This window comes from Dipteris shenzhenensis, chromosome 17 (assembly GCF_047967505.1).
Source record: "Dipteris shenzhenensis isolate YYH24624 ecotype China chromosome 17, Dip_SZ_1.0, whole genome shotgun sequence".
In the NCBI taxonomy this organism is placed as follows: domain Eukaryota; kingdom Viridiplantae; phylum Streptophyta; class Polypodiopsida; order Gleicheniales; family Dipteridaceae; genus Dipteris; species Dipteris shenzhenensis.
In genome coordinates, this window is record NC_141612.1 from 45,776,024 (window position 1) to 45,801,792 (window position 25,769).

Consider the following 25,769-nt stretch of genomic DNA (forward strand, 5'->3'; position numbering starts at 1 on the left):
TATTCTTGTGCCAATCTCAAAGCTAGGATCTCTATCTCTAGTGGTAAAATGGCCTCAGTACCATATACCAACTCAAAAGGAGTGTGACTTGTAGATGTTTTATGAGTGATGTTGTAAGCCCATACGGCTTTTGTGACCTTATGATCCCACTGGCTCCTGTTCCCTGTGGCCATTTTTCCCATGGTTTTACGAAGGAGGCCATTGGTCCGCTCCGTTTGACCCATGGATGCTGGATAAGATCAACCATATCAAATGTTGAGGATAGAATTTTCTTAACATGTTGCAGAAAACCGTGATTGTTGGAGACAAGTATGGTGATATCCATATAAAGAGCTAGGATAACAAAAACGACACCATCACGTTTGACATATAAGTTGGGGTCAGAGACACAAGAGTTGAAACCTTGAGATGTGAGAAACTAATCAATTTTCATGTACCAAGAATGGGAGGCTTTGTCTTAGACCCTAGAGAGCATGATGAAGGCAACAAACAAGATGGTCCTAACCAGGAAGTATGAACCCTTCTGGCTCCTCCATATAAATCTCTTCTTTAAGATCTCCATTAAGAAAAACGGTTTTCACATCCATTTGGTGAATCCTTCTGGCTGCTCCATATAAATCTCCTCTTTAAGATCTCCATTAAGAAAAGCAATTTTCACATCCATTTGATGAATCCCAAAATCAAATTGAGTAGCAAAATTCGAGTACTCAAATGCCTTCACTATGAACAATAGGTGAAAATGCATGTTGATAATCAACTCCTGTGTTTTGTGAGTATCCTTTTGCAACCAGACGAGCTTTAAACTTGTCAAAAGAACCATCGGCTTTGGTTTTGGTTTTATGAACCCACTTACATTTGATAGGAGTACGACCAGGAGGTAGTTCAGTAAGAACCCATGTACCTTTAGAGATTAAAGAATCATATTCAGCTTCCATGGCCTCTTTCCATTAACCCTTTTGCGTAGAAGAGATACCATCATAGATACTCATGCATATCAACACTTCTTGTCTCCCTTGGTTCTAAGCTACATAGATGACAAAAAGGACTGCCCATGGAAATCTCTAGTGACCTTCATCATTATATATCATCTTGATGGTCGAAAAACATTTGCATATAAGGCACGTTATGCAACAATAGAATCACAGAAAAGGGATTTCATGATGTGTTTTGTCTATAATCTCAACAAGAAAGCACACCCTTTGGTCAATCATGACTATGCTATGAATTTCATGGTATAAATGTGACCTAGCAATCTTAACTAGCTCCCTTGAATGTGCGAGGGATTCTCATTGAGCCTTATTTCTATTGAAGGTAATAAACTTGGTTTTACTTAGATTGAACATTTTATCTCGATTGTTATAAATGACATACAAATTAGCTATCCAATGCATCGATAGTTCTACGGTTTTGGTTCATATCTACACTACATCATCTACATAAATTAAGGTGGGTATGATGCAAAGGTGACCCTTGACCTAGTGCAGGCTTTACAACTTAAACTAGCTTATTATCTTTGTAAAGACCAAAGAGGGTGCATATATCCTAGAGATGCTACTATTAAACTTCTTAGCTACCCCTTGCCCTGGGGCACCAACTCAAAATGTAATATGTTACTACCCTTGTCCAAAATCCAGGGTATGGGGGGCCAAGGTCCATATATAATATGAATGCATTTCCTTTAAAAATTCAAATATGCAAGGGAAAAGTATGAAAATTTAATATCCCCCCTCCCACAAAATATAAGGTATATACCTTGAAAAATATGCAAGATTTTAAGATTTGTACATATTTTTCATAATATGTGAGGCCTAAGGGGGGGGTCTTTTGGATGACTGTTTTTTTTTCTTAAACACTAAATTATGAAAACCCATCTCCTTTCAAAATAATATAACTTTTTCATGTGTTACCCGAATTTCAAGGTGTAAAGACATACTTGAAGCTCTTTTAGTGTAATACACAACCATGTTAATTTGAATGATTTCTACTAATTGCATATTGTTAAATTCATCTCATACTCAAGATCTTGATAGGTTTTCTTACTAAAGGGAGTTGGCACCCCATGCCCCTTGCACACTCTAGCATTAGTGCTCTCACATAAGGCCATGACTACCCATATAATATCGTGGCCATATTTAAGGCTCGAAGGCATACTATGAGTTGAGATCAATACAAAAATAACACTTCTTTACAAATCTAGAAAGTAGGAATATGCACTCTATTTTGGGAGGCCAATGTGACTCCACCATGGATCTTAACTTTCTTCTAGTCTTAAAATAAATGCTCACTGCCTCTAGCTAATTGGAGGTTTACAAATGTCTTGAGGTCGAAAACTTCCAAGTACATCCATGTGGAAAAAGCGATGATTTAGGATTGGAAACCCAAAAGCAAAGTACCAAAAACAAATATCTATATGACTTGGAGTGCCCAAACATCATGTGTATACCAAAACAAGGGTATGTCTAGTCACACAATATTCATCACATCCTTTTCCATGGGGCCTTCTAGGGTTTGAGGTGCTAAGCATTGAAACTAATAGTGAGGATAGAAAATATTTAGTAAGAATGTACTACCTTTGCTCAACAACTCATTTTTACCAAGATCCTTTAGTAACTCGTAAGTGTTAGTCGAGTACTTCTTCACGACCTTATCACCTTAAATTGAACTTGACATTGTATAGCTCTGATACAACATACCTCCTTACTAACCTCCTTTTTTAAATCTATTCCTTCCTTTTGATGGGCCTTTGCAACCATGCCTATGTTGGTATATGAAAACCCTCAACTTTTATGTTTTCTCCTTCCTAATTTCTTATATCTCATCCAATTGCAAACTCTTTTAAAAAAGTCTAGTTTCTTTCTTCTCTTCCATGGCATTACTTTAGCTCTTGCTACAAAGTTCTTGTCATGCCTTCATAAGAATGGAATTCTAGGGAGCATGTAATAGCTATGCTAGTTACACCTAATAGCTAATAACACCCCTCTAGCACCTTTGTAGAAATGAAAAAGATTTGGTGATTTATTTACCTAGAAACATAGCTAGGTGCAAATGAGAAGAAATACATAAGCTTTGGTGGAGTACTTTTTCACGATCTGGAATTGTCCTTATCACCTTAAAGTGAACTTGACATTGCAGAGCCTAACTTCCTTTCTTTAATCTTTTCCTTCCTTTTGATGTGCCTTTGCAACTATGCCTATGTTGGTTGATGAAAAACCTCAACTCTTATGTTTTCTCCTTCCTACTTTCTTATATCCCATCCGAAATCGCAAACACTAAATCTAGTTTTTTTTTTCTCTTCCTTGGCATTACTTTAGCTCTTGCAACAAAGTTTTTATCGTGCCTTCATTCATAACAATCGAGTTCTAGGGAGCATGTAATAGCTATGCTAGTTACACTTAATAGCTAATAGCACCCCTAAAAGCAATTGCTAATAGTTATGTCCCAAATAGCTTTTGACTACATGATACATCTATCCTAGTCCATTCTTTGGTGGCATCTTTGTAGAAATGCAAAGGATTTGGTGATTTGTTTACATAGAAACGTACTTAGCTGCAAATAAGAAGAAATACAAAAATGTGTTTAAGTCCGTCAAGTCTAGTCTTTGTGAGGTGTAGTTTGAAGGGAGTTTCATTAAGGTTAGTTTCTTGGTTCTGCCACCTGTATTTACAGCAGTCATTTTGCTTCGTTAATGTATAATAGATATATGTATCATGGAAACTGTCAATTTTCCACGGCAGCAGAAGAGATAGATCAGTTTAAGATGATTTTACAGCTTTTTTCCCCAAGTATAATACTCTTGATAATATATTTTGAGTAGGGGGACATATTTTGCTACCAATACTTTTCGCATTCGAATACAATGCCACGCATCTCGTGCAAATTAGTGGCCTATGTCACACGAAGTTCTTGTGTGAGTACTGTGGCGCTGTGAAATCTTGCTGACAACAGCTTTGTGTGATGGAAATTCAGCATGCAGGAAATATTGGAGAGGTACGTGAAGTGTCATGAGGAACCCGAGTCTCCAGAAATGCTGCTGAATTGCTCGAATGTGAGTAGATATATCCTTTCGAACTGCTAAGTTATTCTGTTGAGTACTCTTCCATTTCTGCCTCAAATCACGTCAAAGATTCAGGTTATATGCGAATAGTTCACGAAAATTTCGTTGTAGTCGTCATTTGAGAAAACAGGTACAACTCGAGGAAACTGTGGAATACACTTTCAGGGTGCATTTGTGATGTAATAAATGTAGCTGCTCTCGAACCTCAAACTTCATGAACACAGTTTCGTATGCTTTAGAGATTTTCCGCTAAATGGACGGCTATATGTCGCTGACAATCCGAAATGATGCAGGATCATGAGGCCGACCGGTTGACCAAATATACTGAGAAATTGAAGCTATTGCAGCGGTATTATGATACCCAGAGAAGCAATTTCAGTTTCGACAGCTCTCCTGTTGTTATGTTTCCAGTATGTTTTCAATGTTTTCTTGTTTACAGAAACCTTATGGGCGATGACCTTGAGAAGCTATCAGTAAAGGAGTTAATACAATTAGAGCATAAATTACACGAGGGCTTAGGACGTATTCGTAAGAAGAAGGTAAGTAAAAAATTAGTTTCCTCGACGGAAGATTTTAACTTTTTGGCACCCAATAGCAGCTTGGCAACGGTAGTCCTTTCTTTTTTCTTGATTCATTTCGTAAGAAGTTTCCATATCGGTAATGATACAGGCGGAACTGGTTTTTGAGCAGCTGGAGGACCTCAAGGAAAAGGTACTTCTCTTTTCTAATTTTTGAAGTGCTAAAGACATAGAAAGAATGCGTTCTCCAAGGTCCTCATGTTGTCCTATATGCGATTTTATAAACGTTGGTAGTGTATTATAAGGTAGTGCCTCTATGCTGATGTGTCGCTTTCCATGCATTCATTATCTTGATTGAAACTTACACGTGTCCCTTGCTACCAAGCATTCATCATCTTGATTGATACTTACACCTGTCCCTTGCTACCAGTGGCTTGGATAGTTGGCAAAAGGAAAATCACCCAGGGTTTCATCACGTGCCATTTTCTAGTAGAATAATTTCATCATGGCCACCCCCATTGGGGGAGCTATCACGCCTACAACAAAAGGGGGCAAAAAGCTTGTAATGAAACTAGAGTTGTACGAAGAAAATTCCATGTGTTAGGAAGTGTTCATATCAAGTTTTGTCATGTGTCAAATGTGAGTTACTTGAAGTTAGCATGGGTATGACTAAGATCCCATTTGGAGTCACACTCTCTTTGGGACATAGATGAGATTATTAACATCCTCAATCAGCTCTATATGATGTATTGGTTGGCAATGTGGAAAACCCATCACATGGACGAGCACTTGCTAGGCATGTATCTGGTATCCATTATGCCTAAAAGTCAAGGTTATCTCCCATCCACTTCTTCTCCGATGGTAAAGATGGCTTACATATGTAAGGAAGGGGAAAGGGATTACGGAAGAGAGAGAGAAGTAACTCCTTTTTAGATTTTGATCCTCATCATGTGTTCCTCCTTTCTTGATATCCAATTTCATTCATTCACTTTGGGTGCCAAATATCATATCCAAAGAGTTTAGGTCATGCAATAGCACTTTTGGGAAACAAATTACTCCTTATATCATAGCTATAAGGATTGACAAGGACTAACGGGAAAATGATACCAAATTGCATGCTCCACTGAAAGAAAACAACACAAATATCATAGCAAGAAAGCAAAGAAGTAGTCCACATTGTTTTCATCAAGCTACGGGGTGACTTGTGAATAGTTCAAGGCCCCAAGCAACTAGATGTCCCTCTCAGTCCCACCCTAGGGGGATCACTCACAAATATGTAAGCATAGCACATGGGTTTTGTTAGAAGAAGAGGGAGAGAGGATTGAGACACAAGATTGCTCCCAGAAGTAAGAGTGTATTCATGTAATATCATGGACATATATATAGATTAGGACTAAGTTGAGTTAAGGCGAGTTATATATAGCTCCAATACCCCAGCTCAAACTAGGCCCTTTGGCTACAGATGGAAAAACCCTAGGGTAGTACAGGGGAAACACCTAAGCCACTATATAAATATCCAAGCAAAATGTAAAGTAGTGGTCATAAACCTTGTTTAAGATATATACAATTCGGATTGTGAAGTACATTGTGGTACAATGTAGATACATATAGTGCGCTTTGTGAAGTGCATCGTGGTACAGTGGAGATATATACAGTGCAGATCGTGAAGTGCATCGTGGTATAGTGCAAATATATATACAATGCAGTTTGTGTGTCAATATGATACAATACATATTATGAAGATATTGAACTTAATTCCAAAATTTTGAAAGACTTTTTGTAAGAATGTCACACTGTAAAGGAGTGGCCGATGGCACAGAGTGACCAATATAAGAACTGCCATCACTACCTTGTTAAAGCTCGTGATCACTACCATGTGAAGTTCCGTGCAGTCAATATGCCTTCATCATGATATAACGTGTCGGTAATAAAGGAAAATAAACATACTATGATAAATACTATAATTACTTGATGGAATCGATCCAAAGTGTTTCCCTCCAAATCCAATAGTGTTATGGTAGCCATATTATTGTAGCAGTTATCATCATGATCCAGATCTGCAACCTTGCAAAAATTAGACAAATGGAGTGGGCATCCAGAATACCTCAATATCCGCGCATCCGGAATACAAGTATACTTGAGAATGATAAGGTAATAATATTATATTTATCTTTGAGAAAACCGTGATTAAAGTATATTATAGAAGAAAAGGGAAACTCTTCTTTATCCAATTCATATAAATGATATAGTCAAAAGAAGTCTTCAAATGTGTAGGTGGAGACTTAGAAGGAGACCGTAGAACGATATAGTGTATCACATCCTAGGTTCTGATCATCGAACAAAGTACTGATAGTTCCCAAGGGTTACACCTTTGTTATCAAATCTAGTGCCGTTATCAATATTCTCAATGTCTTGACAAGTTGCTTCCAAAGCAATGAGGATCAATGGCAGTTCATAGGTATGTATAGTTACTAGGTTGTTTAGGGTGAGATATATATAGTTCTAACATCTCCACTCAAATTAGGGTCTCTATCTATGATTGAAAAAGCCCTTGGGGAGTACAAGGGAAAAACATTTCTAGTACAATCTATATGAAATATGTACAAAGATGACTATAGACCATGTGTTAGATATGCTATGTGTTGCATAACTGATAAAATGGTATTCATAATCCATGAGTTGAACATGCTATGTGAAATACAGACAAAGATGGTATAGCACATCTAGACTATTATGAAAGGAAAATGTAATCATTCCAAGTTGATTGCAGATAGAAGTGAATTATCACTAAGTCCTCTGATTAGAGTTGTAGCAAAACCATTTTGTTCTTTGAACAATTCAATTCATACAAAGATAGCAACCATTTCATGTGTTGGACAAGCACATTCATAAGCACGTCATCAACCATTTCATCCATTATACAAGTCCATTGGTAAGGATATCAGCAACCATTTGACTTATTCTTGACTTTATTATGAACATGATGATCATAAAACTATGGAAAACATCATTTCTTAAACCTGCATATATGTAGATATTAATGAAAACCATTGATAAATATAGTGTTAATAAGTATGCGGATGCTTACTTATCACAAGAAAGAAAAACATGTTATATATCAATGCTCCACTCTTGTGTAACTACACGGGAACCAGCTAACTCCACTTGTAAGCCCCCCATATGAGGAGAAGGCATTTGAGTAGCTCAGTTATCCGGTAGGTCCTGGTTTGGACACCAGATGGGGGCCATGTGTGGCCTGATGGCTAGACGGCTTTAGATAGAGTTGGTACACTACCAACTAGGCTACATGCAAGTGTGGGAAGGCATCCCATGACTGACCGCACTAAGGGTAGATGGATCATTTCTCGAGGCAGCTCACTCTCAAGTTGCAAGGCCCGTTTGGAGCCCTAGATAATCTTGGATGGCTCTGGGCCGAATGGTAGGTCAGTTGCTCTATTTTGCGCCATGGTTCTAACGTGTGGTTGGTGGCCTAGGACCGACCTCCAATCGGTCGTTTTGGGCCAACTGGGTTGGCCTCCCAATTGAGTCTAACCGACTATGATTGGTGGCTATATAAGAGCAAGCCCATGAAGCCCATCATTATCACTGGCTACAGCAACCCTGATTCCTTTGCATCCAGTCTCCGTCCTCTACTGTATCCAGCACGCCATCGAAGCTTCTCACATAGGAGCACACGGCTAGGAGGTAGCGCCATCTATTGTATCAGTTTTAGAATAATCAAATTTTCGATTCTCCATACTATCTGTTTTTCTCTCTTGCATACGAGATCCTGTTATCTATTGAGCACAGACGTTGTATTGTTTTCTTACAAAACACATGCAGGGAACCCATAGAAAAACTTATGCAGGGCATGCATAGAAAAAATATCTCTATATGCATGGTGCCACACAAAAAAAGAGGATATACATGTTGTCTACATATTGAGCACATCTATAGATGGGTAAAGCACTTACAGGTGCAATGAGTCCATCAATAAAGCTATCAATAAATGGTGTGATGGTTGATAATAAAAAGTCAAGCTTGTACTACTTGGGCATAGCACCATACTCATAATGGAATACTCAAGGTCCTTAGTATGCTAGAATTAATTCCAGCCATCCAATCATTGGCACTTCCAACAAGGAAGTTATCTCCTATGCCAATCGCACGTCAACATCACATCAAGATTCTGCCTTTGCTGCATTGGCTGCTGCTAGTGCGTGTTGAGAGAGAAGAAGAAGAGACAATAGACACACCAAATAGACTCCCAAAGACTTATTCATATTGATCACTAGCTACACATATATAGGTGAGACTAGTTCAAGTTAGGGAAAGCTATATATAGCTCTAATACCCCCACTCAAACAAAGGTCTTTAGCTACGGATGAAAAAAAACCCTTGGGGAGGAGAAGAGAAAAACTTGAGCTCCTATATACAAGTATACAAGTTGATCATTTTTACAATTATTGCTAGAAGAGCTCTAAGTTCTGATCGTAGCACTGTGAAGCGTGCCTCACTAAGGCCTTTAGTGAGAATATCTGCAATCATCTGAGAAGTGGGACAATGTTCAATCATTATCATCCCTTTCTTTACTTCATGTCTGACATAATGGTAACGAACAACAATATGCTTGGATTTGTTATGCTGGACATAGTCTCTTTAACCAGAATAATGGCACTTTGATTATCACATCTAAGAGGAGTACTGGATGATGGAGGATGACCAATATCTATAAGCAATTATCACCGCCAAATGAATTCTCAAGCTGCTAGAGAAGCCGCTACATACTCAGATTATGTGGTAGAAATAGCAGCACAACATTGCTTCTTACTTGCCCAAGAGACCAAGCAACCATTGATAAAGAAGCAATTACCGCTTGTAGACCACATAGAGAAGTGAGAGCTTACCCAATTTGCATCTGTATATCCTAAAAGATCAAGAGAAATCACAAAAAATGATTCTGTATGATGTCGATAAACTAACCCAAAATCAGAAGTGCCTTTCAAATACTTTAGAACACATTTTATTGCACACCAACATTTGTTGCATTGAGGGAGCAGCCAAATATTGACCTATAAAATTGGTAGTATTAAAAAGAATATTTGGTCGAGTGTTCAAATTGACAAACTATAGGCAACCCACAAGATTGGCATAGGGTTGATGTGAAAACTCAACATCATGAGTCAAACGAGTATTTTTGACAGAGCTCACAAGACAAGGAGTGGTCGCAGAGTGAGCATTCGTCAAGCTAAACTTTTGAACTGCATCTTGAATGAATTTTGTTTGTCGAAGTAGCAGAATTCCCTTGTGACGAAATTGTTGAACTTGAATACCAAGACATGAATGAATGTCATCAAGATTGACCATATCAAATGCTAAGGATAAGATTTTCTTGACATGTTGTAGGAAACCGAGATTGTTGGAAACAAGTATGGTGTCATCCACATAAAGAGCAAGGATGACAAAAAGAGCACCATCACGTTTGGCATATAAGTTGGGGTCAGAGAAACAAGAGTTAAAACCTTGAGATGTTAGAAACTACTCAATTTTCATGTACCAAGAATGGGAAGCTTGTTTTAGACCATAAAGAGCACGATGAAGGCGATAAACAAGATGGTCCTGACCAGGAAGTATGAACCCTTCTGATTGCTTCATATAAATATCCTCTTTAAGATATCCATTAAGAAAAGCAGTTTTCACATCCATTTGATGAATTTCCAAATCAAATTGAGTAGAAAAAGCCAAGAGTACCCGAATACTTGTGCTACGAACAACGAGTGAAAAAGTGTCATGATAATCAACTCCTGCAATTTGTGAGTATCCTTTTGCAACCAGACGAGAGCTTTAAAATTGTCAAAAGAACCATCAACTCTAGCTTTGGTTTTATAAACCCACTTACATTTGATAGGAGTGCGACTAGGAGGTATAAGTTCAGTAAGAACCCATGTACCTTTAGAGATCAAAGAATCATATTCAGCTTCCATTGCCTCTTGCCATTGACTCTTTTGTGCAGAAGAGATAGCTTCTGTATAAGTAGTAGGGTCTTCATTAGCAACCATTGTATGATCAATTATTTCAAAGTCATCAACATAGTCATGAGTAGAATCATGCTCAAAATCAATAGGCAGATCAACATAAATATCAACACTATCATCAGAGGCATGTGTATGTATAGGATGCAAATCAAGATTGTCAACACATTGCTCTACAGATGGAGTAGTAGGGATGCCATCAGATGAAGGAGTAGTAATGACATCAGAAGTGGAATCATTATCAAATAAAAAAGGAAAGGCATAAAGTAAGGACTCAGTGTGCTCTGCATCCTTGGTAGAGCATGTCCATCCCATTATTTGCTCATTGAATATGGTAATATGATTGATTATCATCTTCTTAGAAGAGGGATCATAGAATTTATAACCTTTAGAATTCAAAGAATATCCAATGAATATGACCTTTTTTCCACGAAGATCTAGCATTTTTAGTGTCTCTTTTGGTACATGAATATAAGCAAACAAATCCATCAGCAAAGTTGTAGGATGAATGTTGAGATATCGAGCTCCACTCGCGATATGCCAGAGTGACTGTTGTGCATTTATGTCACCGACTTGTTAGCTGGAGATGCGGTTGGTACACCGTCCACGAATAATAGCTGGATGACAGCTATCCTTATCTACACTAGTTCGTGGCTCAGTTAGTATGCCACCTTAGCTAGTTGAGTTTGGTTTGAGACCCACATATAGGGTTCTTCTATTTCTTTGTATTAGAGTTTTTTGGCTTTCACAACTAAGAAGAGGAAAACTGTTTTCAGCCTCCACCTTTGTGTGTATTCCCCCATTGTGCATGTGAGAAAGCCACAAGTGAGACTCCTTCCCTCTCTCCCACAATCTTCACATGGTATCAGAGCCTTGTTCGTGGTAAGGAGCTCAAGAAAGCAAGCCAAGTTCGTGGTGTCCTGGTAAGAGGACCAGTGTTGCTTTCCTATTTCGAGTTTGGGAGCAAATCTCTGCAGGTAGCACAACCAGAAGTGCATGAGTGCACTGTTTCAGATTGAGACTCCCTTCGCGGTGTGGCGAGAGCGCAGTATATGCTGCGGGAAAGGGCAAAGCCTTACTGACTTTATTTTTCTGATTTGAGGCCGTTTCGCGGCCCGTTTTGAAGGCAGAAGTTCTTCGCAGGCACTCAGAAAAAGGCCCTGTTTTTTGCTGTGCGACCTCTGCGGCTAGTCGGTGGAAAGGTGCCGCAGAAATTGCATCGTATGCCTGTGTGCAGAGATATTGAGAGTTGCAGATTCATGCCTGTTGCCTGTTGATGCAAAATCGTCACTAGGAAGTGACTGTGTGGTGAAATCCCACTTTCGTCAATTTTGCAGATCTACCCGTGTGAGGCAAAAGCTGTGTTTTTTGCAGTGACAGAATATTTTGCAGTGTTCTGAAATGGCATCTGATTCTCTTTCACAGATTGTCACTGAAAAGCTTGACAAGAACAACTTCCAGGCATGGAAGTTTAGAATGACGAATTTCTTGATGGGAAAAGGCTATTGGGAATTCATTACATGAAATGAAGAAGAACCTGTTCTTCCTAATGTTCCCAGTCAACACGAAATGCAGGCATTCAAAGGATGGCATGAGAGAGCCAGGAAAGTTATGTACTGGCTGTCTATCAGTATTTCGGACTCCATGATTGTGCATATTCAGGATGCAAATACGCCAAAGGAGGCATGGGATACTTTGGCAAAAATGTATAGCACAAATACGCAAGCCAGGAAAATGCAACTCAAACAGGAGTTGCATAATGTGCAGAGAGAAAACATGAGCATCAATGACTACCACATGAAGGTGAAGAAAATTGCGGATGCACTTGCTTCCATTGGGTCGCCAATGGATGATGACGATTTGGTTTCTGTGACCTTGAATGGTCTAGGAAAGGATTATGCACAATTCCAGACATCCATTGCCGTTCGTGAAAATTTCCAGATTTTGAGGAGTTGATTGCTCTTCTAATTTCTGAAGAGCAGAGAAATGGGGGTGCATCTTCTTCAGCAGGAACTTCAAAAGAAACTGTCTTCTACTCAAATGCTGGCAGAGGTAGAGGCAGAGGTAGAGGAGGCCGATCTGCAGGCCATGGTAGAAATCAGAATATGCAGCAAACGCAAGAAAACCAGTCCTATGCAGGAGGACGTGGTAACTCTAGAGGCAGGGGGAGCCAAAGAGGCCGTGGTGGATGGCAGAGAGGCCAAAATGCAAACAGCAATGTTGAATGTTACTATTGTGGCAAAATGGGTCATATGGCTAAGGACTGCTATAAAAAGCAGAATGACATTTTGAGAGGAAAATTGCAGCAAGGCAATTATGCATCTTCTAGTAGGCAGGGTGATGACAGAAATGAGCATCTATTTATGGTGCAGCATATGACCAATTCTGTGACAAGTGCAGAAGAACGAAATGATGTGTGGTATGTTGACTCAGGTGCGTCAAACCACATGACAGGTCATGTGGTTTGACGGGTCATGTTGACTCAGGTGCGTCAAACCACATGACAGGTCATGTGCGTCAAATCCATTCTGCATGACAGGTCATGCAGAATGGATGCAAGATGCAAGGAAAATGGAAAAACTAGGATTTGTGGAGACTGGTGATGATACTGCACATCCTATTGTGCAGATTGGCAAAATTCCTTTGTCTATGCAGGATGGGAAAAATAAATACTTGTCTGATGTATTTCATGTCCCGAACATCACCAAGAACCTGGTTTCTGTTGGTCAGATGGTTGAGCAGGGCTTGCAGGTCAGATTTAATCCTCATGGATGCTTTGTTAAGGATATGAAAAATAATGGTCGCTTGATAGCAAAAGGAAAGAAGAAGGGCAGGATGTTTACATTGGATGCGGACATGCCTGAATTGAGTGCAGCAATGTTTGCACATGGGACCGGTGTAGTTGCAAATATTGATATCTGGCACAAACGCATTGGTCATGTTAATATACAACGACTTAAATCAATGCAAGCCCAAAATATTGTTGCAGGATTGCCTAAATTCAAGGTTGCAGAAATGCACAAGGTTTGTGAAGCCTATCAATTTGGAAAACAGGCAAGGAAACCTTTTCCTAGGCATGTTCAAGAGAGTAAAAAGCCATTGGAATTAATCCACTCTGATGTGTGGACTACAAAAGCTGCATCTATTGGAGGCTATCACTATTTTGTCACATTTATTGATGACTTCAGCAGAAAACTGTGGGTGTATTTTATGAAAAAGAAAAGTGAAGTGTTTGGGCACTTCAAAGTTTTCAAAGCTATGGTGGAAAAAGAAACAGGCCTGCAAATAAAATGCCTAAGGTCAGATGGAGGGGGAGAGTACCTCTCAAATGAGTTTGCAAGGTTCTTGCAGGAGCATGGTATAAAGCAGCAATATTCATGCAGTCATACCCCACAGCAAAATGGAATTGCAGAAAGGAAAAACAGGCATATTGGAGAGGTATCTCGGGCTATGCTAAATGAAAAAGATCTACCAGATTATTATTGGGCTGAAGCAGTTGCTACAGCAGTCTATATAATGAACAGGACTCCCACTGCAGCAATACATGGCATGATGCCAGAGGAGATGTATACTGGTAGGAAACCAGATATTTCTCATTTGAAGATTTTTGGTTGCATTGCCTATGTCCATGTGCCAGCTGAGTTGAGGTCCAAGTTGGATCCAAAAGCTGAGAAGTGCATCTTTATTGGTTATTCTCTGCAGCAGAAAGGGTATAGATGCTATAACCCTTCTACACGCAAGTTCACAATGAGCAGAGATGTTGTTTTTGATGAGATGAGCAGCTGGTATAGACCAATAAATGTGATGATTGATGTAGATGCACAAAATGGTAATGCTACACAGAATGCACAGCAGCAATCACAAAATATCAGTGGACCTGGAGTGTCCTCTACCAGTGGTTCACATACTTCGCCATGGACAGGCAGATTGAGATCAGGAGAATCCCCTCAATGCAATGCAGAGAGTGGTACGCAGGTATCACAAAAAGGAAAAGAGAAGGTAGATCAGCCCATGTTTGATGTGAATGCAGGTCACTCTTATGTGGATGGTGAATCCAGTGGCTCAGAACAGAGCATTGATGATGAGTTGCATATTCCTTCTGTTGTTACGCCTGGAGTAAGGAAGACCAGGGATGTTTTGAGAGCACCTGCAAGTGAGCCTATTTTGCACAGGTCTACCAGGGTAAGGTATCCTGTGGATAGGCTGAAATATGATGGATTTACAGCCATTCACTATGCCTATATAGTCAAAGTGATACAGGAACCAGAACCCACTTCTTTTGAGCAAGCCATGGGAAATGAAAAATGGGAGAAAGCCATGGATGAAGAAATGAATGCCTTGGATGAAATGCTACATGGAAATTGGTGCCTTTGCCTAAAGACAAGAATGCAATTGGCTATAAGTGGGTTTATAAGATCAAGCACAATGCAGATGGTTCTGTGAATAGATACAAGGCAAGATTAGTTGTCAAGGGGTATGCACAGACATATGGCATTGATTATGAAGAAACTTTCAGCCCGGTTGCAAGGATGGCAACCGTAAGAGTAGCCATTGCTATGGCTGCATCAAAGGGATGGTCTTTACATCAGATGGATGTAAAGAATGCCTTCTTGCATGGTGATTTGCAAGAAGAGGTCTTTATGGAGCAGCCAGTAGGTTATGTTCATGCTACTCATCCTGAGTTTGTTTGCAGGTTGAAGAAAGCCTTGTATGGCTTGAAGCAAGCACCTAGAGCATGGTCTGACAAGATAGGACAGTATCTTGTCACTATTGGCTTTCAGATTTCCAAGGCAGATTTCTCACTCTATGTGAGAAAAACAGAGAAAGGGATTATGCTGCTGGTCATTTATGTTGATGATTTGATCATCACAGGTGATAGTGATGAAGATATCCTTCATGTGAAAATGCTATTGAGGCAGAAGTTTGAGATGAAGCATTTGGGAGAGCTGCGTTATTTCTTGGGCATTGAGGTGATTAGATCACCAAGTGGGATACAGCTCTTGCAGAGGCAGTATGGACTGGACATGCTGTCGAAATATGGGATGACAGGCTGTAAGTCTATTTCAGTTCCTTTGGAGCAGAATGTGAAGCTGAGCGCAGATGCAGGTGAGCTTCTAAAAGACCCTACTATGTACAGACGCATAGTAGGAAGTTTGATTTACATCACTATTACCAGGACAGATTTGAGCTATGCTGTTGGGTTGGTAAGTCAGTTTATGCAAGCTCCAAGGAAACCACATTTGGATGCGGCTAGACGCATACTCAGGTATGTGAAGTCCACATTGCAGTATGGACTATTTTATGAGGCTGGGGTTCAGATACAGTTGCATGGATACACTGATGCTGATTGGGCTGGTAGTGTTTCTGATAGACGATCTACCAGTGGATATATGTTCTCTTTTGGGAGTGCTGCAGTCACTTGGAGCAGCAAGAAACAGCCTAGAGTTGCCTTGTCGAGCACAGAGGCTGAGTACAGGAGTGCAGCAATGGCTTCATGTGAGGTAGCTTGGTTGCATAAGCTACTCTATGATATGCATCAGTCTACAGATGGGCCAGTTGTCATTTATTGTGACAACATGAGCAGTATACACTTGGCAAAGAACCCAGTCTTTCATGCCAGAACAAAGCACATTGAGGTGCATTATCACTATGTGCGGGAGAAGGTTTTACTAGGTCTTATTGATCTAGTTTATGTCAGCACAGAGGATCAGGTAGCTGACATATTCACGAAAGCATTGGGCGCAGAGAAGCTGCGCAAGTTCAGAGACCTGCTTGGTGTGCAGGAATTGGGATTGAGCTCGAGGGGGAGTGTTGAGATATCGAGCTCCACTCGCGATATGCCAGGGTGATTGTTGTGCATTTATGTCACCGACTTGTTAGCTGGAGATGCGGTTGGTACACCGCCCACGAATAATAGCTGGATGACAGCTATCCTTATCTACACTAGTTCGTGGCTCAGTTAGTATGCCACCTTAGTTAGTTGAGTTTGGTTTGAGACCCACATATAGGGTTCTTCTATTTCTTTGTATTAGAGTTTTTTGGCTTTCACAACTAAGAAGAGGAAAACTATTTTTAGCCTCCACCTTTGTGTGTATTCCCCCATTGTGCATGTGAGAAAGCCACAAGTGAGACTCCTTCCCTCTCTCCCACAATCTTCACAATGAATTCCAATCATGCTAAGCAAGTTAAGGCTGGACTAGCTTTTACCAATTGGATTTATGCATGCCATAGTCTCTTTTTCCTATTGTAGTTGTGCTTAGGAAAAATTGCAAACTCCGAGTCTGTTTGGAATATCAGAAATTAAATGCTCAGATAGTTCCAGATGCATTTCCCATACCTTTTACTAATGGGATTTTAGATCAGGTTGCATCCCATGAGATGTATTCAATTTATGGATGGCTATAGTGGGTATAATCAAACTACCATGGCTCCTGAGGATTAATCAAAGACTACTTTTATTACAGAGTGGGGTGCTTATGCTACCAAAGTAATGCCGTTTGAATTGAGAAATGCCCCAAACACTTTTCAAAAGTTTATGGTGGAAACCTTCAGATATTACCTTACTGAATTCATTGCAATTTACTCATATGATTTTTTCATCTATTCCTCGGATATTGATCACCTGGGATATCTTGAGAAGGTTTTTTGGAGATGTAGAGCAACATGTATCTCTTTGAACCCTACTTCGAGTGTGTCTTATGTCCGGGTTGGTATTCTAGTCGGTCATGTTATTTCTAAGGGTCACTAGGCCATAGGAAAGCCTTTTAACGTTGGGGTTTGGATATCATTTGGCCGGGGGCCCTTTCAACCTACAAAGTTCACTCTAAACTAGTACATAATCATTGCAATTGACTATGCTACAAAGTGGGAAGAAGCTAAGGCACTCCGAGATAATTTGGCTTGAAGCATAGCTAAATATGGCTATGCAAATGTTATATGGCGATATGGTTGTTCTCTTCAACTTGTTAGTGACTGAGGTGTACATTTTCTCAATGATGTGATGCAAGAATTGAAAACAGAATTCAAAATTATGCACACAATTTCCACTACTTATTATCACCATGGTAATGTGAAGCTGAGTCAACTAACAAAACATCAAAGCTCATCCTCATAAAGACAATACAATCTGCCAAACATCAACTTATACCCCACTTGGTGGGCTTACATAATGTCTTACAAGGCTTAACTACCAACCTCACACTTTTTGTATGGCTTTTGGCTAGGAAGTAGTTGTTCCCTTAGAATTTGTAGTTTTGAGTCTTTGAGTCGCTATCAAGCATCGTTTGAGTGACCCAAAAGCAATCAAGGGATAATTGGATCAACTAAGCCACCTGGATGAGATACTTTTTGGACGTGTTTGGTCATACATGGTGATACAACATAGAAGGAAAGATTGGCATGATCGAGATCAGTATGCCTAAGCATTTGAAGAAGGGTATGCTTGTATTACTCTGTACTGCTAAGTTGGGTCCTCTGAAAACCAATTTAAAGTGGTGCAATGCAATGCGAGATCTGGAACGTAATGTGTTTTTCAAATTTCACAATGGAAATAAAGTTAAGCCATACTGAATAGCGAGTTCTTCATACAAACGGAACTCGGAAGTAAATCACTCAATTGATAATGCCTTGGTGAATTTTTCACAAGGCATCATGCCAACTAGCTGTTTAATTTTGGAGGACCAGTGCATCGTCTGCTGCCACATGGCATGATTAATGTTAAGGGCCTATTAATGCTGAGACATCATGATAAAGCAAGGGAGATCCATGCAACTATTGATTTGACAAGCACTACAATCGCAGATTATAAATGACTACAGTGGATTATAAGCTCCATTGATCAAAACCAATTGAAAATTTAGTATACGCAATCGTTATCATGTTCATCATCTCCAATAGCTACCTCTAAGATTTCAGTGCTCTTGTTCTTTCACCTCCATGCATCCTTGTGAGTTTCTTGTGCTCGACAAGCCAATCTATCACTCACCTATAGCTTCCCTCACAAACTTCTCTCTATGTGTCTAGTAGTCACCTTTGTCATGATGGTGGATCGTCATACTATCAGAAGCGAAAAAGCAGCTCTTGTGTTTCATCTCTGCACCCCATTGAATAGTTCTTCAATGATGTTCTTATTAGTATTCTTACAGAGAGTCAAGTTTTCTCAACTGCCATGGGAGGACGTTTATGATGAAGAGATGGCTTAGGAGATCCTAGATTCATATGACGAGAACGAAAAACAACCTTGTCATTAATAACACACATGTCAGGATTATGTCAAAGCTTCTTCAAAGGGCATTCCAGATGAAGCAGTGGTACGACCAAGAAGATGGTAGATGCCAAACACTCTGACAAGCTCTTGAGGCAAGAAGTTACTCATATTCACAGGGATATCTCATCAACAGATCAAAGGATGAAGGGATTAACACAACCTATCAATTTATGTCTCGGTTCATCAATCTCAAGAGAAGCGTGGGGTATATGCCTCACTTATATGTAGCCCGACTTATTATGGGAGTGGAAAACCGGCTCCATATTGACTGGTTCACAATTTTTCAAAAGGCCTTTGAGAACGAGCTCTGAGCCATCAAGAGCAGGAAAATCCATTGCTCGGCCCACACCTATGTATGCTCTAACATAGATTAATGTCCGAAAGAGTGCCATGACTAGGTGCACTACCAACAGGAGGGGCAGTGAATCTCGAAGCAAGTGGACCAGATGAACAAGAAAAGGCTGAGCAGGGGAAAGGTCAATGGGAGCAAGATGAGTAGCAAGATAAAGGAGAGGAACATGAACATGGACATGAAGAAGGCAAGAAGGATAAAGGGGAAATCCAAATGTAGGATAAAGGTGAGAAACAACATGAATGTGAGGAAAGTGCGAGGAGCAAGATGATAGGGATCTACAATGGCAAGGAACAGCAAAAAGGAGTAGCTAGATAAGCAAATCGGTGGACAACTAGAGGCAAGAAGCTGGAGGGGAATGATGACGAGGACACCTCGGATCAAGGTAATGAGAGGGGGGGAAGTGTAAGAAAATAGTACGCAGCGGAAGATAACAACAAAACACAAGTACACGATGGAAAGCTGGAGAGAATACAAAAAATTCTGATATACCAAACTGCTGATACAACTGATGGTTGGCTGTCCACCCGTGCGCTCTACAGACAGAGCTTCGATGGTGATCTAGACAGATGCTGGACGGAGGACTATGAGCGTGAAGAACTGGTGATCTGATGATAGGGGGTGGCCACTTATATAGTGTAAGTGGTTGACGGTCGGCCCTATAATAGGCAGTCGGCCTAATAGACAGTCGGCCTGGAAGACCACCGACCCTTCAGAAAACATGCCGGCGGGCAGATGAAGGATCGCGCATAGGTCATACCGTTGGGCCTGGGGCTTTGCCCCCAGACCCTGCCACTGGGGGCTTTGCCCTCAGACCCCCACTGGGGGCCTGCGCCCCCCGGACCCCCTGCTATCGGGGGGGCTATCGCCCCCCCGAACCCCCCCTTTGTGCAGACGGGTATCTACTCTTGGCTCCTAAGCCGTCTCATAACCATCTGGTCTACTCTAAGACCCCTTCCAGTGTCTAAACTGGGGATCCCTCCCAATATCTGATACCCATCATGGCTTCTCCTCATATGGGGGCCTTACAACATTGGGTACACAGAATATTGGTGGGTTACATGAGAGGTGGACATTTGAGCTAACTCTAACAGGAAGAAGGAGGGCACCCCCAAGGAGTAGGAGCAGTTGGAGGGGAACCCATGCAATATATAAAGTATTAACCAAAACTCTATGTGTGTGTGTGGATTATGCTATAGCTCGGAAGAGTGATGTGTTCCAGGTATTTCAGAAATGGCTGGCCTTAGTTGAGAATCAGTCAGGTAGAACGCTTAAATGCCTATGGACTAACAATGGTGGAGAGTATCTCTCTCATGACTTTCAGCATTTCTGTGATACACATGGGATTAAGAGGGAGCTCACATCCCCTCGTACTCCAGAGCAAAATCCAATAGCAGAAAAGATGAACCTTACCATTCAAGAAAGGTTGCAATGCATGCTTTCCAATGCAAGTCTTTCTGGTGGTTTTTGGGCTGAGGCAATGAAGACTGCAGTGCATGTGATCAATAGATCACCTAGTAAGAGTTTGGATGGTGGTATTCCTAAAGAATGTAAGGACTTCCCCCAATCAATGTTTTTTCATGGAGTGGCAAGAAGCCCTCTTAATCTCATTTGCGTATATTTGGGTGTGAGGCATATGCACATGTGCCAAAAGAGCTTCGAAAGAAGCTAGATCCTAAGTCTAGGAAATGCATCTTTCTGGGTTATGGTGAAAGTGGAGAGATGGGCTATTATCTCTAGGATCCAGAAGCAAAGAAGATCATATGTAGCCATGATGTAGTCTTCAATGAGAAGAAGATGCATAAGGCACCCATGAGGGATGTGGAAATGAGGAGAATCACTTTCCAGGATGTGAATCCACCTGCATATATTGATAGACAACAAGCTGTCCATGCACCAAATGTGCAAGAAATGGTACCACCAAGTACTCCCACAGGTATACAATCAAGGGTAGATGATGGATCATCTATTGGTGGAAATGATGAGCCAAATGTGGCTGACATGCAGGTGGGACAGCAAGCTGAAATGCCCTTGAGAAGATCTTCTAAAGTGTCTAGACCGCCTGATAAGTTTGTTCTAGGGGTAGACCATGTGATGCTTACTGATTGCAGGGAGCCTTCTTGCTACAGAGAGGCTATGATGCGCAAGGATCAATGCAAGTGGGAGTATGCTATGCAATTAGAGATGAGTTCACTTGTGAAGAATAAGACTTGGGACTTGGTTTCTTTGCCACATGGAAAGAAAGCATTGCCATATAAATGGGTCTACAAAATGAAGGTCACAGGTGATGATGTGCCTAGGTACAAGGACCGTTTGGTCGCTAAAGGGTTCAAGCAAGAGAAGGGTGTGGACTTTGATGAGATATTCTCTCCGGTTGTGAACATGACCACACTTAGATGCATGATTGGACTAGTGGCATCAGAGGATATGGAGCTTATGCAGATGGATGTCAAGACAGCTTTCTTGCATGGGGATTTGCATGAGAAAATTTACATGGTGCAGTCGGAAGGCTTTGAAGAAAAGGGCAAAGAGCATTTAGTTTGCAAGCTGAAGAAGAGTCTCTATGGTCTTAAGCAAGTGCCTAGAGAATGGTATCAGAAGTTTGATGCTTTCATTCGGTCCCAAGGTTTTAGAAGGAGTGAAATTGATCACTACCTCTACACTAAAAGGGCTAAGGACAATAGCCTGATAATCTTGGCACTATATGCGGATGATATGCTATTGGCTAGCAAGAATACTTATGAGCTAGATGCATTAAAGGCCAAGTTGCATGAGGCCTTTCATATGAAGGATTTGGGACTTGCTGGTCATATTCTTGGTATGCGCATCACACGTGATCGGAGTAGGAAACTCCTTTGGCTTTCACAAAAAGAGTATGTTACAAAAGTATTGCAGCATTTCAATATGGAGGGGGGGAAGGCAGTGAGTACTCCATTGCCTCCATATGTGAAATTGAGTCATATAGATAGTCCCAAATCAGATGAGAAAAGGGCCATGATGGCCAAGGTTCCTTATGCATCAGCAGTTGGGAGTCTTATGTATGCTATCATAGCTACTAGACCAGACATTGCATTTGTAGTGGGAGTTGTTAGCCGATATATGGCCAATCCAGGAAAGAGGAATTGGGAGGCAGTTAAGTGCATCATGAGGTACATGAAGGGTACCAAGGAGATGTGCATCTGCTTTGGTAGAGGAGACATGCGTGTACTTGGGTACACAGATTCAGACTATGTAGGGCATGTGGATAGTAGGAGATCCACTTCTGGTTATGTGTTCACCTTTGCAGGTGGTACAGTGTCATGGATGTCTCGCACACAGAAGTGCGTTGCTTTGTCTACCACAGAGGCTGAGTATGTTGCAGCCGCAGAGGGTTGCAAGGAGGTTATATGGCTTGATCAGCTAGTGGGAGATTTGGGGATTCATACAGGTGTACCGACATTACATAGTGATTCCATGAGTGCTATTCAGCTAGCACGGAATCCGGTCTTTCATGCAAAGACCAAACACATTGAGGTTAGGTACAATTTCACTAGGGAGGTACTTGAGGACAAGCGCATAGAGCTTGTCAAGGTTCATACAGATGATAACCCTGCAAATATGCTGACAAAGAGTCTACCTAGTCAGCGGTTTGAGTATTGTCGTGTATTGATGGGCATTGGATAGTATGCTCACTGGTTGTTCTCCCTTAAAGGCACATTGTCCTTTAAGTGGGAGGTTGTGGGGGATAAAGGTCACTGTGCCTTTACCCCGGTTATGTACAATACTCAAACACATATATAAATGAATGAAAAAGAAGATTAGGGTGGTTCTGCACCCACCAAATCTTGTGTGGCTCTCTGTCTCTCTCTCTCTCTCTCCTTCTTCCGTTCTTACTTCCGTTGAGAGCACTCTCAGGTCATGCTATGAACACTTGCATCCTTCTTTTTGAATTCACTCTCCAATATGCATATGTAGAGGAAACATGAATATGGTTAGGAAACACACACATACACACACACACACACACACGCATGCACGCACACATGCACGCATGCATGCACACACACACACACACGCATGCACATACAGCCATTTCTGAAATACCTGGAACACATCACTCTTCCGAGCTATAGCATGATCCCACACTTTCCTAGTTGCATCATCAATGAATGTCACATAGTATTTAGCCCCGCCTAATGACTGTGTAGGCATGGGACCACGTACGTCTGAATGTACCAAATCAAGCTTTTCAAACTCTTTCTTTCCCCTTCTTTTATGGGCTGATTTAGTCTACTTCCCATAAAGACAGTGCTCACAAAATTCAAAATCAGAGAAACTCAAATGCGGTACATAAGCCAAACAGCATAAGAGTTTCATTCCATTCTGGCTCATGTGCCCCAACCTACAATGCCACAAAGAAGTGCTTGTCTGCTCAGTTATTGCAACAACATGATCGAATACCCCTGATACATGTAAGGGATGCAAAGTCCCACACTTGGCACCCCTGGCCAAAAGCATAGAGCCCTTTTGAATTTTCTAACTCTGAAAGCCAAAAGTGGTGTGAAAACCAGCATCATCTAGCTGATCCACTGAAATAAGACTCTTGGTCAACTTAGGCACATGTCTCACATTTTTCAAAACAAATGCAGACCCATTTGCAAAAGAAAACTTTGTCACCTACTCCCACTATGTCACATGCATAATCATTTCCAAGATGCACACAACCTGTCTTTCCACTGTCATAATTGGAGAACCATTCCCTATGGGGAGTAACATGGAATGAAGCACCAGAATCCAAAATCCAATCCTGGGAATATGCATCATCTGAAGTGGTAAGCAACTCTGCAGATAAACTAAACATGAAGAGAACATCATTGTCACTATCATGTGTGACTGCATTGATCTCCTCGATCTTCACTTTTCCTTTGTCCTCCCTTGGACTCTCTTCCTTTTGATTTGCACCCCAATTTGCATTCTTTTTCTTATCCTTTTGCTCTCTTTTCAGCTTGTAGCAATCCTTTTTCATATGGCCCTTCTTGCCACAATGGTAACACTCTATGTTCCGTGCCCTGGATTTGCTACGAGACTTCCCTCTTTCTTGGGACTTCCCCCTGAACTGTGATCTGCCCCTTTGCACATTTAAGGCTGCATCCTGCTTGTTGCCGTCCATAGACTTCCATCTAATCTCCTCGATCAACAAGCTACCCACAACATCATCAAATTTCAGTACTCCACCAGGTGTGTAGTCACTGAGAGCTATATGGAAGGTATCCCATGAGGATGGCAATGAACATAAGAGAAATATTGCCTTAGTCTCCACATCAAAATTCATCTTCTGAGCCTGAAGCTGGCTGAAAATAATATAGAATTCATTGAAGTGAGAAGCAATGGAGACCCCTTCCTTCATCTGCAGCTCAAACAACCTCTTCATGAGGTAAACTTTATTAGAGGCAGTTTCCTTTTCATAAGTGGCACACAGTTTCTTCCACAAATCTTCCGTAGTCTGCTCATTTACTACTGTGAAATAAACTGATTGTGCAAGATGAAGTCTAATAGTAGATTTTGCTAATGCATCCAACTCGTTCCAATCATCCTCAGACATATTTACAGGCTTAGCTTCAATCCTTGCCAAGGGTTTAATCTGCTTCTTTTGAATAAGCACATCCCTTATTTGTTCTTTCCGCAAAGAAAAGTTTGTCCCATCAAACTTTTTAATGCTAAAAAACTCCTTTTCAGACATGGAAGAGGATGCCATGATGCAAATGAAACAAAATCCCAAATGCTAGTACCTGCAAGAGAGAATCACACCAAATACCAGGTGCACCCAAATGTGTATGGCACAATAGAGTGAAATATCACCAAAACTCATGTCTCAAAGCATCTGACTCATGTGCATATACTATGCATCCATATGAGCAAATCTGACCCAAAAGAAAATGCCAACTACAATGGCAATCCAAAATGCCAATAAGTGCCAAATGACTCAAGCATAAACACCGTCCACTGGCATATGCATTAATAATATCTCATCCAAGAGAGCATAGCTTTATTAGTGCATCACCTGCAATGTGTCAAAGCTGTCCCTCAGCATAAAATAGCATCCATGTGCAAAGCGTCCATAAAAATAGCATCCCACAAGGCAATTTGGGCCTATCAGCACATCCAATAAGGACTGCAATGCATCCAAATGGCCTATAAATCATCCATTGCAACCCAATGCACACCACGAATGAGCGCACAACACTGCTCAAACTGCAACCAAAGTGATTTGCATAATGTATGCTCAAGAAATCATAGTCCCACGGTAATGCCCGCTACTGAAAATAGAACCTGAGATGCCTCAAAACATCGGCGCCATTGCATAATCGGACTCAACAAGAAAATTTGCAAATATCTCTCTTCTGCCGGAACTCCAAAATCCCAACCGATGAGTGAGAAATGGGAGTCAACACTTATCCACTACCATGTGGCATAAATCTAAGGTTTCAAAACCTTAGAATGAAAAATGCATAACAGAGAGACGAAATCAAATACACAGAGATCGAATCATGTAAGAACTGATAGGTAG

At 40.9% G+C, this 25,769-nt stretch overlaps 1 protein-coding gene across 1 annotated transcript in view; it reads left to right on the forward strand.

Annotated features, from left to right (window-relative positions):
• LOC147892183 (MADS-box protein J2-like) overlaps nucleotides 1-25,769 on the forward strand; it is a 72,997-nt gene that overhangs the window by 20,200 nt on the left and 27,028 nt on the right. The window contains exons 2-5 of the mRNA XM_087388226.1: nucleotides 3,967-4,045; nucleotides 4,348-4,403; nucleotides 4,494-4,593; nucleotides 4,724-4,765. Of these exons, the coding sequence (XP_087244352.1) occupies nucleotides 3,968-4,045; nucleotides 4,348-4,403; nucleotides 4,494-4,593; nucleotides 4,724-4,765 (276 nt within the window). The 5' untranslated portion in view covers nucleotide 3,967. The remainder of the gene's footprint in view (nucleotides 1-3,966; nucleotides 4,046-4,347; nucleotides 4,404-4,493; nucleotides 4,594-4,723; nucleotides 4,766-25,769) is intronic.